The sequence below is a fragment of the Manacus candei genome, unplaced genomic scaffold (assembly GCF_025592945.1).
Source record: "Manacus candei isolate 608988 ecotype Guabito, Panama unplaced genomic scaffold, ASM2559294v1 h1tg000008l, whole genome shotgun sequence".
Lineage (NCBI taxonomy): Eukaryota > Metazoa > Chordata > Aves > Passeriformes > Pipridae > Manacus > Manacus candei.
In genome coordinates, this window is record NW_026138056.1 from 21949358 (window position 1) to 21961912 (window position 12555).

The window sequence follows — 12555 nt, forward strand, 5'->3', positions numbered from 1 at the left end:
AAATTGCTGGATGTGGGGTAGTAAGAGTGAGCAGGCACAACAGATAAGATAATGTTTAGGACATGGAGTGGGAGAGGTTGAATGGCAGATCAGGTTATGAAACAGGTTAGGTGAGGTGCCTTGGAAGGGAAATGAAGCCTGAGGATCAGTGTGGACCTGATGTTTCAGACCCTAAACATTCCCGTGCTAAGACAAAATTGTCAGCATGCAAGATATGTCCCTTCATACAGAGGATGGCAATTTGGTCTGTTTCTCTGCTAGCAAAAATAAGTGTTCATCATGGATCTAAAAGTTAAAGCTTTCTTAATGACTCAAGCAGGTGTTAATGTGATGCCACATAATGGAATATTGCTATAATTTTTTTAACTTAGAAGGTAAATATGTATAAATTTACACACATACATGTAATGGTCAGAAAGTATTCCAAAATTTTGAGAAAAAAACACTCAAAATTTAGAAAAAATTTTATTAAAGCCCTTCTTTGCAATCTCACTGTGATCCTTTTATATATTTGTAGTTCTGAACTGGATAGATGTATACCAATTCTTATTATATTGTTACCTCAGTTCCAACAGAAAGGACAGATTTTGGGGGGTTTCTGGTTATCACAGCCAGGGAATAGAAACTTGATTTGCAGAAAACAGAAGACAATGGGAAGAGTGAAGCACATGCTAGCAAGAATAAAAGGATTGCTTTTGCTGTGAAGGCTGTGCTGTGTAGCTGAGATTTATCTCTGCTCTCAAACATTGAAACCCTTTTTGACACAAAGGGTCACTTTAACAAACTTGTCATGCTCTTTGTTTTCCCCTTGCATTCTGGGTTCTTGTCTTGAGACCTTGTGGTCTGATTTGCACAAGTGCTGCATGCTCAACCACAGGGAGCTGAACACTGAGCTTATGAAGTAGTGTATAACCTCAAGTGTTCTGAAAAATGAACTCTTAAGCACCTCAAGTTGGATGTCTATAATGTATGAATACTTCTGAATGTAATCTCTGCATGTATCAGAACATCATTTGCATTCTGAGAGCTGTATCATTCCCTTATAACATAGAATAAATTAGTCAATGTTTGTGCAGCTCCTGCACATTACAGCAATGAGCATCTTTGTAAACCTCATGAGGAAATTAATATTCTGTCCTCAGAGCAGGGTCTGAGTGACAAGGAGAAATGAAGTATTGAGCTAGCTGTTCATTAAATGTGTTAAGTGAGGTGAGATCTTTTACAATAAAAATATATCTATGATGATTTAATTAAGGTTTGCATTGTATTGCACATCCACAAAATAGAAAAATTAAATTGGCATAAATAACCCAAATTCTGACAATTCCTAATTTTGCTTTCTTACTTTTGTTGACTTATAATAACCTTTCCTTTAATGTAGTCTTCCCTAACTGCCAATGAAACTATGTAAGGAAAAAAATCTGCTCCTTGCGTATCCAAAAAGATGTGTTTTCAAATGTGGACAATAACTCTCTTACTTAAAGAAATTATGTAGTACTAATTACTGAATAGGTAATTATTATGTTTATAAGGCAAACGGAGCTCAAATTTAGACTTCTGCAGTTCAGTGAGAGTGTAGGAAGAGCCTTTCCATACACAGCAGCTGGGTTTCAAGGTACACACCTGCTTTGCACCTGCGCTTCTCTTTCAGAAATCCTCACAATGGATAAGGAACCAAACCAGTCATAACTGTAAAACAGCGTAGCCTGGCCTGGGAAAGCATGTTCAGACAGTTTTTGCCTGCATAGTACAGAGTTGTCATTGGTGCCCATGGGACAGAATGAGGCCATTAACAGATTTGGCTTGGCCTGGCAGATCAAGCAGGATTTCTTTTGTTGTGGTGACAGATTTAGTTCATGGATAGATAAAAAATTCTTTCTTAAAAAGGCAAATTCTCCTGAATAGTCTCAATTCTGCTTTTTACAAGCAACTGGCTTGTATGAATAGTTCACTAATTTTGAACACTCTGCACATAATATTCTGAGGATCAGTGTTGGAAAATCAGTAGCTTATGATGAGTTACTACAAAGTCAACAAATGTAGTAAAATGTGATGTACTCTTAAAATTAATCTTATGAATAGTGCAGACATTATACTGATCACAGACCATGGCAGCTTTGTCTATTTTATAATAACCCAGCCTCCAGTTGCCACACTGCCCTTCTCTGTAAGACAGAGGAAACTGCCCAGGACCGTTACTCTTATTTTGTTTATTAATTGTCTACTTCTTAGGCCATAGCCATCTCCCAGCTGTCTATGTACCTCAGAAGAAACGATATTAAAGCAGTTCTCATGTTTGGTGTGCAGAAATGACCGTATGCATGGGGGGTTAATCAAAGTGGGGAAAAATTCAACCCTCTTCACCTGAACCTTTCATTATACATCACAGGGAGGGGGGAAGGAAGAGGGGAACATAACCCAAAACTGAGCAAGAAATCCAAACTGATGGCACTTATGCAATGCAAATGTGATCCAACATATTGTAGATTAGTATGTTGAGCTTTAATGAGTAGATTGAACCAAAACAATTGCATATTAACCCTCATCTGGTCACAGCTAATTAGACTTGTAAAGGCTCTTAGCAGCAGTTCTTCACTGTGAAGGTTATAAGTGTGTAAATGTAAAGTGCTGCTGCTCATTGCATTTTTTCAGGAGGATGTAGCTCCAGTGTGGCTGGGTGGGCACTGGGCCTGTCAGGCAGAAATGCTTCTGAGGTGGACTGCCCAGAGAGTTCACTGGGAATAGTTTGCAGCTGTATGTTACTAAACAGTGCGCCTATAAGGAAATAGTGCCGGTCTATTGTGCTGCCAATTGAGACACAAAAGATCACAGAATCACAGAATCAACTAGGTTGGAAAAGACCTCTGAGATCATCGAGTCCAACCTTTGACCTAACACCACCTCATCTCCTAGACCGTGGCACTAAGTGTCACATCCAGTCTCTTCTTAAACACCTTCAGGGACGGTGACTGCCACCTCCCTGGGCAGCCCATTCCAACGTCCAATCACTCTCTCTGTAAAGAACTTATTCCTAATGTTCAACCTAAACCTCCCCTGTGGTGGCTTAAGACTGTGCCCTCTTGTCCTACTGCTGGTTGCCTGGGAGAAGAGACTGACCCCTCCTGACTACAACTTCTTTCAGGCAGTTGTAGAGAGTGATAAGGTCACCCCTGAGCCTCCTCCAGGCTAAACAACCCCAACTCGCTCAGCCTCTCCTCATAGGACTTGTACTCCAGTCACTTCAGCAGCCTCATTGCCCTTCTTTGGACATGCTCCAGAACCTCAATATCCTTCCTGAATTGAGGGGCCCAGAACTGGACACAGTACTCGAGGTGCAGCCAAGCTGAGTTAAGGTAGACACATTACTCTCTCATTCATGCTGTAGATGGAGTATGAGTTCAATACAACATTGGAGAACCCAGAAGAGATATGGATGCATTCAACTGTTAAGGTTGCTTTGTAAGATCAGGTTCATGGCAGAGGGGTTGGAGAAGTAGTGCGCTATTTTCAATGTAATTAAAGTATGTTTTACTGTCAAAGACTCTTAAGAGATCAGATTTACCCTTATTTGTTTAAAAGAAGAAAAAATCCGGATTATCAGATCAATAGATCTGTTTTATTTGGTGGTGGTTTTTTTTCCTTGTGCCTTTCTTTATAATATTTAAATGTTATTTCAGTATTTGCTTACTTAAAGTACTGTGTTATTCTGGAATTTCCTTCAACAGAGCTCAATCATAATTTAAAAATTACTTACAGTTGCCCCATTACGGTGTTTAGGCCAGCATTTTGGACTTAATTGATGTCAGTAGGATAGTCTAAAACTATAAAGAATAAATCTGTTTTATTGGTATTTATTTAGTACAGCAACGAGTATTGGATTTGTAATTTCCGGTGCTTCTTAGGGGACTTCTGTAGGGAGAACGCCTTTTCTGAACTCTCTGTGCTTGGCTGTTCCCAGAACAATGCTTATTGATATCAGTTTTTTTATTATTGATCTGCTCACTATAAAGTCCTTTCATCTTCACATTTTATTTTTCTGTCTTTTTGCTTTCATCCGGCTTTGTGTTTAGTACACGGTGTGGACTGCCCTGTGGGTCACCTGGAATGTTTTCATTATCTGCTTCTATTTGGAAGTAGGCGGACTTTCCAAGGTAGGTCACTTATCCTTCTTCAGTTTGTGGGAGAGTGTTTTAACAGCAGGACTCTCAGATTTTAGCAGATTGGAACCACAGAGGAAAAATGTCATTGTTTGAACATACAATTTGATCTTTGGATCCCCTCCAACAAGAGCTCTAGCGTTTGAACTTCTCCCTGATAGTAAATAGCCAAGGGTTTGAAGTACCTAAATACAATGAATCTAAATTATAGTTGCCTTCTGAAGTACCATCTGAGGTGAGGGGTGGGGAGGGTATTCAGTTGTAAATTTGAGGTTCTTTTTGATTGTTGAAAAACAGGCAATGTCGTTTTAGTGGAGTTTTCAAGTGCATATGAAAAGTGTGAATTTCCAAGATTGCTTTGAAAGGAGCTAAAACAATTACTAAGAGGGTTAATGTAATAAGTTTTGAGCAAATTGGTCTCACAGTGAGAATGTTAATTCTTCTAAAAAAGAACGAATGGCAAAGGATGACTTTTGTCACGTCTGAATAAAACTTTCTTTACGTGGCACTCAGTGCCCTAGGTCACCAATTCCTTATTCAGACCTTTGATTAGAGCAGAAATATTTGCTGGAATTATCGAGAGACATGTGCGCCCGTTCAAGGTAGTGCTTAGGTTAGCAGAGTTTATGTTTAGCATTGTATCTACAGTCAGTTCTGTACAACACCTGCTGGTTTTTATCCTCAAGTTGGACATAGATGATACTAATCTTTGTTTACCACAACCACACTTAAATGATTCCAGGCAGAGTATACCATGGCACATGCTGGTCCTGGCATTTTTACTAGAATAAATGTCACCATTACTGACTGTAGATTTAGTGATATGAACCACATCACTGTTAATTCATGCAATGCTTTTAGAGAATGCAATCCTGTGTAATGTGCTCTAGGGAGACCCTGCTTGAGCAGGGAGGTTGGACCAGACGACACACTGTGGTCCCTTCCAACCTTACCCGTTCTGTGATTCTGTGATTTGTGTACTTCACTCAATTCAGAGTGGAACATTTATGAGCTACATACTTGCTAGCATTAAAAGTCCTAGCTTTTGGCTAACAACAAACAGAAAGCTGGTGAAACTAATTTAATAAGAAATAAAATTTAATTTACTCAGTAGAAATTCCATTAAGATTAAAGCTTTCAGTGATAGGTTCCTTTGGTGATAAAATTTCATAATGAAAAGCTGCAACAATTTATTTTTCCTCCAAATATGATGTAGCTATGAGAAGTCATGGGCTTGATGAGGGAATTAGTGCACTTCATAGAGGATCAAAATAAATGATCCTAATGGTATATTCTGATTTAAAAATCTATTAGATGAACAGAAGAGCAACACATAGAAGTGATGGATGCCTGAAGTAATTGTTCATTCTCATGATATACAGAGGTTGTATTTTTTCATTTAGTTGGGCCATGTCTGTTTTTGTAGTGACTATTATATTTTATATATAACTGGTATGTTTATCTAAGGGCCTAGGAAGTGAAGCAAAAGTTTTAGTCTGACCCCTCTGAGTTTGTGAAAATTTTAGTTGTTTTTCCATTGATTTCAAAGGATTCTGATCACCTCCTTAGTTTAACAGGTTTATAAACCAGTAGATATTAATTGAAACCCTGCATCTTCCAGTTTCACTTCTGTTTCACTTTTAGTTCTTCTTATTTAACATATATGCTAAATCACAGTACAGAGAAATAGTAGCAAAAATATTATTCAGAAGTTGAGAAAATTCCCTTTTATTAGTATATACTTCAGTTGATCTTAACATTTTTGTGGCATTTTTATCTTGTGGTTGATAACGACAACATTTGAAAAGTATTTTCTCAACAAGTGAAAGACACAAAATTATTTCCATGGAAGTTGACTGCTTTTGTATAGATTATGTCAAAGGTCTGAGTGTTGGCACCAAGTTAGTAATGGTAGAATCTAGAATCTTGTTCAGCAAATCGCGGAATTTTGGATTCATTTAATGCTCTTTCTGAAAATTATGCTAGAGATGATGAAGCCATCAAGAGACTGAGGTCTTTTTGCACCATGTGCCAAAAATCCTGGGTATTTATAAATGGTATGTGACTTGATTGGAACCCAGCTTTTATCCAAGATGTTAGCTTAAAAAATTCATCATTGCTTGCCATTAATATGTTCCTGTGTTGTCAGGTGTGATAGAAAGATGCTATTATCAAGATATGTTAGTGTGGCTGGGAAATAAAACACCATCATAAGCTTTCCAAGGATGGCTGTTTATTCTGTATTGAAATCTTGGTAGGCAATAGTCACTGAAATGTATACAGATTGATTATAATTTTAAACTTCTATTGGCATACTATCAGGGGAAAATTATGGTGCTGTCTTGCAGATGACTGATTTCTATTGGTTTGTTTATTTTTAAGCACTTTCATGTTTGTATTTGCTCTGACCAGAATTAGTTATCTGTTGATTGGAGTCCCATGTGTTTATTAGGTCTTCAGTCATGAATGCTACAGAAAATATAACTTGATACAATGATAAATGGTAATTTGAATTCAATATATTCAAAGGACTACGCACACAATGCAGACAGACTTTTCAAATGTCGTAATACAAACCCAGCACTGCTGAAATTTTGCTCAGATCTTATTCTTGCAGCAGAGAGGAAGATCTCCTTTGAATATTCGCTGAATTCTGCCAAGAAGTTCCATTGCAGTTAATGGAAAGTTTGAATGAGATATAAGGACATACGTAATTTAGACCTGTTCTTTACTGTGAAAGTTTGAAACATTTTCCCTTCAATTATAATGCATAATGTTCAGATTTTCTTGGTAAGCTGATATTTTATTGTTTTTAAGGAACAGTTTGGTAAGGCAATCTCCTGGGAAAAGGATGATACGGATTCAAGTCATCTTGGGTATGAAAGGGAAATAAACACAGCTCTCCCACAGCCAGCTGTTGTCAGTAGAAAACTAACGAGCAAAGGTTTCCTCTTTAACTACCTTATAAACAACAAGCTTCTTTTTCATTTACATGAAGATGTACAAATAAAATTTTAACGTTTTTATCAGTGTTAAAGAAATTGTATTTGAACAGAAATAAAAGAAATATACCCATATACATATTTTTTAATTTGTGTAAACTTAGGTTTTTTTCTGATTTTAGCAGTGATAAAACTTCCCATACGAAAAATGAAATTTGCCTGTCTTTTTTATTTACTACTTTTATGAAATTAAAAGCATAATTTCTAGTGTTAACCATCCTGTATGAGAGAAACAAAGCTGTTATTGTAAAATGGCCTTTTAATCCTCAACTGCAAGATGACAGTTTGCTACATCCATATATGAGCTCATTAGTTGCTAGCATCTCATTCTTGGTCTTGAAAGGAAAATATGTATGAATTGTCATATTCCAGATTAAGGACAATTTAAAGCATATAGACACAAACAAGAACTGTTTTTCAGAAGTTTTGTATGTGCTTAAATATTGACCAGATAGCTTCTAATACTTCTAATACTTCTAATGTGTATAAGACAGCCCTTCATCCCCAGCAATACATGCTTTTATGTACTCCTGTACAAAGGAGACTTCATTTGTTTCGAGTGTAAGTTAATAATTCTATTGTTTATATCCCTCCAATATTTCAGATCCAGTGTGAAAATAGCTGTGTTTATTTGTGTTTATCATTTGCACTTCCAACTGATAGTTTTTGATAGTCTATTTTTTCTACTACTGCTTGTGTTATTGTGAATTACTGGCATTTCTTTCCATGTGTTGAAACCTTTATTCAGTAAATGTACGGCACCATTCCAGTACTTCGTACACATTTCCTAGTTGTTTGATATAGCTTACCTAAGCAGCTGGGCAACATAATTGTGAGATCTTCTCTTTTTCTATGATATTTCTGCTTATTTTGCATTGCTTTTCCATGACATGCTTCTTCAGCATGAACCTTGCCTCATTCTGGATTACTTTTAGTTTAGCTCTCAAAATTGAGCTCTATGTCAACTGACTTGCATTTTTTGGCCAAGGATTTGCATGACACACAGTTGTATATTGTTAAATGTAAGTGAGTTGGAGCCCTCTGACATCCCTATGACTCTAGCTTCTCGAACCTTTCCCTTGAAGCCAAAGGAAATTTTGCTTATGTTATTTAATAAAACAAGATTTTTCCTGTATTTTTCCCAGTAATATGTACTTTTTTCAATGGGAGTTTGAAGTCTGTAGGGCTCCCATCCAACTTTATGAAGCTGGAGACAGAACTATAGGCTAATTTATTATATGGACCTGTAGTTGGAGGATAGAGCTGTAACTGATAAAATTAGTTATTTCTTCCATCTGAGAACAAAATGGACTAATAATTTACTTATTAAAATGCTGTGAGAATTGAAACATATTAGTCTTTTCTAAAAAAAATAGCCTCAGAAGAAGGGCTAATTATGTGGACTTTATATTGACTGTTTCTGAAATCCAATTTATTCCATCTGGTGCCTGTCAGTCAGTCCTTAATTGTGGTGCAATTATATCTAATCATCTCAAACGGAGTAAGTTAAGTTCAGAGCCAATGCTAATTTGTATTAATAGAGATGTAAAGGTATATTCTGGGGCTTGTGTCTTTTTTTTTTGAATGTGAAATGAGAGCATAAACATTGGTTGAATTTAGGGTCAAAAATATGAAAGAAAAAGTGATTCTCATACTAACTTGTGCTGATGTAAGTGAAAAAACAGAGACAATTATTTTGGTGCAATTAACATCATAAGTAGCTCTATGGAATTGCCCACTCCAAAAAGCTTGTGGATAAAGTTGGCTGCATCCATAAAACCTACATGAAAGATCAGTAGATGGAGGATAAAGGACTTCCTTAGTCTAAGCGGAAGACTGAAGGTAGGTCGTCATACGTCTACTCACATGTGACTTTTGGGTGAAGAAAAGTGATCAGATTTTTGTCATATCCACTGGGAAGAAGAGCAACAAATAGTTTGCTGAGCATGTGGCAAAGATTTGGTTGGAGGTCAGGAAAAGCTTTTTTATAATAAGCACACTGAATAGGATCTAAAGCTGTTACAAAGCCTTACTACCAGATTACTCTTCTGCCCATTATTTTTTGTCTATAGAAACAAGCCTCTGTCAAGAGAAAAATCCAAGTTATTGTCCATGGAACGTTTAGGATAGGAGTGTTTAAATTTTAAAAAATTAGTTCAAGTTGAAGACTCAAAACCTCAATCAAGTCAAGAGCTCACTCACATTAGCAGGAGCATGATTCTATCTGGGGAGTTTGAGGTGTCTCTGGCTTTTCTCCCCAACAGGTGTGGAGGGACACAGAAAATAGGGAACTCCTCTCCTTGGAGGCTGACAGCAGGTTTTGGGTGTTCACAGGTGAGGTTTTGGTATTCAGCTGTGTGACACCAAGTGAGAGGCAACGCTGTCATTGCTGCTCACTCCTGGTAGAGATTAGACTTCTGTTACAGGCAAAACTCACGTGCTTTCTATTCCGTTCATGGATTTTTACCTGAACACAAATCATTAACTTCACTGTGAACAAAGCGAGAGTGAAAATAGTGTATTTCTTATCTGCTGTACATGGTGCATGCATTCATGTACAGCTCAGCTGAGAATTTCCTTCCACACATCTCTGATTCACCATCACTTCCTTTTGGTCACCAGCTCTCTTGGAAGACTACATACCCCTTAGCTTCTTATTCTCTTCACTACTGCATGTTCATTTGCTTCAGCTGATGCCATCAGCTGCTACCAGCTGAGATGTGCTAAAACATTGGCTGTAGGCATTCTTCAATTTCTAGACATTACAAATTACTGGGTTTATAGCAGTAGTAAAATATAATCTCTTCCTAGTGTATGCCCCAGTAAAATTCAACTTGCAGAAATAAAACCTGACGAAAAGATTGTTTTTGTTTCTTTTCAGCTTTGGACCCTCTCACTTCTTCTTTCTCAACTTTGTTATTCCCAGAGGGCTTAAAAAATTATTGTTTTAAAAGTAATGTTCTAGAATCTTCACTGACATGGAAAAAGGAGGAATTCAAATGAAATAGTACTTAAATACAGTTAAGCTAATCTAAAAGCAAAGGAAAACAGACCCAATATAAGTTTTAATACTTGCATCATAAAATTCTTTTAACCCCTTTGGCCTTCACTCATTCTTTGAACCAGCTCTCATACATAACACTTTGGGTTTTTTTTTTAAAAAAACCCAGTTTCTTCAAATTGCTCCTCCCATCCTACTGCTCTCTTACCATAAAAAGAAATAATCTCCATGTTCAATTGTATTTAATACTTTTCCATAATGTCCTGTTCAAACAGCCACCTTTTGAATTTTTAATTACTTTGGTAATAAACCTGGAAACCAATTTACTGTGCAGTTATGCAGTGTAATATTGAAGAGACACAACATTTCATCACTTCAAAATAATAGCGCTGGCCATGGCTGGTGTTAGGTACTGTTAATCATAGATTTAGCATGTTGGTGGGGTACCTTTCAATGGTATTTGCAAATAGTATTTTTTGATGTTGTGTTAGACTGACATCATTATGTGCAGGAGCAGAAACTGTGTGTGGCAGTTTCTTTATAGAATATAATAACTGTTTCCATGAAAAGTTAGAGAAGAATTATTTAAGAACTGTGAATTCATAATGATGAAGCTATGGAAAATTGCATTTTCTTTTTATTTGCAAATTACATTTCTCAGACAAAAAAGTGACTTAAAAAAGATGACTTAATATGTACTCTCTTAAAAAAGAAAAAAAAAAGAAAAGAAATGCAATTGAAGAGCAGAAATGTATGACTCTGTTAGTACTCTAATACTGAAATCAGTGCACTTTCCTCCGGTTCAAAATTTTCAACAATGAAATAGCCTCAAATGGTTCTGTTTAAGCTGAAGAGGCTTTCTGATTGTTAAACTGAACAGACTTTGATGTTCCCGATTTCATGTTCCAAAAGTAATCTGTTGTTCACCCTGTTTCACTCTATAGTGTAAAGCTGTAGCATCGTGTAAGATTTAATGAAATACATGCTTACTCTTGAAAGGAGAATTAACATTCCACTAGCTTCATGGCACAATTTGAGCATAAGGTCATTCTGGGAAAAAAAATTGTGTGGAACAAATGGGACACAGATAAATGCCACTGAAACTGCAAAATGTGTCATTCTGATGTTGATTAGTTTGTTTAGGTGATACGATCACATTGCTGAACAACTTAATCAGGAGTACATTCCAGATGGTGCAAAAATTGAATTTTATATCCTTTCAGGTGACATTTAGAGTGGTTCATTATATTATATAAAATAAGCAGCATTAAAATAGGTTTTTCAATTTAGAATTGATGGTCTTCTGTAATCACTTGATGCTAAATTCTAATATGATATTTGCAGGGTAGGCCACTATCTTCTTCATTGGTTTAAATAACTGAGGTAATATCTGTGGCTTTTTTTTAATAATCTACTTAATATCCATTAATATTAAATGGCTTTGGGAATAATGGGTATATCATATCTGGTTAGCTAAGAGCTACACAGACAAATCTGTTAATGAAAACATCACACGCATATTTCTTTGAGTTCATTGGCTTAATTTCCAAGATCTTGAAGATTTTTAAAAGGGAGAGAAAACCCTAAAACATAGCCTCACAATGAGAAGATAAGTAACTCAAGTAGCTTGCAAAATTTCTCCAAAGACAACTTTGGATATGAAAAATAAGAATGCAGTCCCAGTCTGAACTCGGTCCTGTGATTCAAGAATTCACGATGCATTGGCCAGTGACACGGAGAGGTAAATCCTGAGTACCTGTGGTACATCTGTGCCTGAAGCACACAGCAATGCTTGAAAAAGGACTGGGTATTTACATATACAACAAGAACATACAGAATAAGGAACAAGGGAATATAAGGGCAGGAAGAACCATCTAGTTATCTATTCTAACCTTATGTTTCTGACATAAGTTGAATTGTTCATGAAGTGAGAAAGGAAAATTTCCCTGAGTTGTGGTTTGGCTATAAGCAAGTATGACACACTCATCTGCATGTAAGGGTGAACCTAGGTTTAATTGCCCAGGATATTATTTTATCTACTTGTTGGTATTTGAATCTGTTTCGTAGTGATTAATTTGTTCCTTTTGTAGAAATGGGAAGACTGTTGCTGAGATTTGATTTTTGTCTTTGCAAACATGATGTCATGAAAAACCGCAGTGAAAGATATTTTGATAACTTCTTTAATCATATTCTTGTTTAGACATTGGATCAAACACATCTGCTGTCTGTCCAGCAAGTGTCTAAATACTGAGAAGAGTGAGTGCTGTGTACAGATTTTGACCCTTATGTAAGGCAGTATATTTCTTTTAGTGCAAGTGCAGGCTTTATTTGTTGCCTGATAAGGTCAAATTTATGTTTTTTGTTAATAATTTCTATACACTACTTTTTCTGAAGT

At 36.4% G+C, this 12555-nt stretch overlaps 2 protein-coding genes across 4 annotated transcripts in view; one reads left to right on the top strand and one right to left on the bottom strand.

Moving 5' to 3' along the window:
* The window catches only part of NKAIN3 (sodium/potassium transporting ATPase interacting 3), a 352392-nt gene that overhangs the window by 175448 nt on the left and 164389 nt on the right, over positions 1 to 12555 (top strand). For 2 of the 3 annotated variants that reach the window (XM_051771334.1, XM_051771350.1), the window contains exon 3: positions 4071 to 4151. The exons of the other annotated variant lie outside the window; for it this stretch is intronic. In XM_051771334.1, coding sequence (XP_051627294.1) covers positions 4071 to 4151 — 81 coding nt within the window. The remainder of the gene's footprint in view (positions 1 to 4070; positions 4152 to 12555) is intronic. 3 annotated transcript variants of the gene reach the window in all.
* Positions 1 to 12555, bottom strand: part of LOC127462545 (uncharacterized) — a 193756-nt gene that overhangs the window by 79670 nt on the left and 101531 nt on the right. The window lies entirely within an intron of this gene.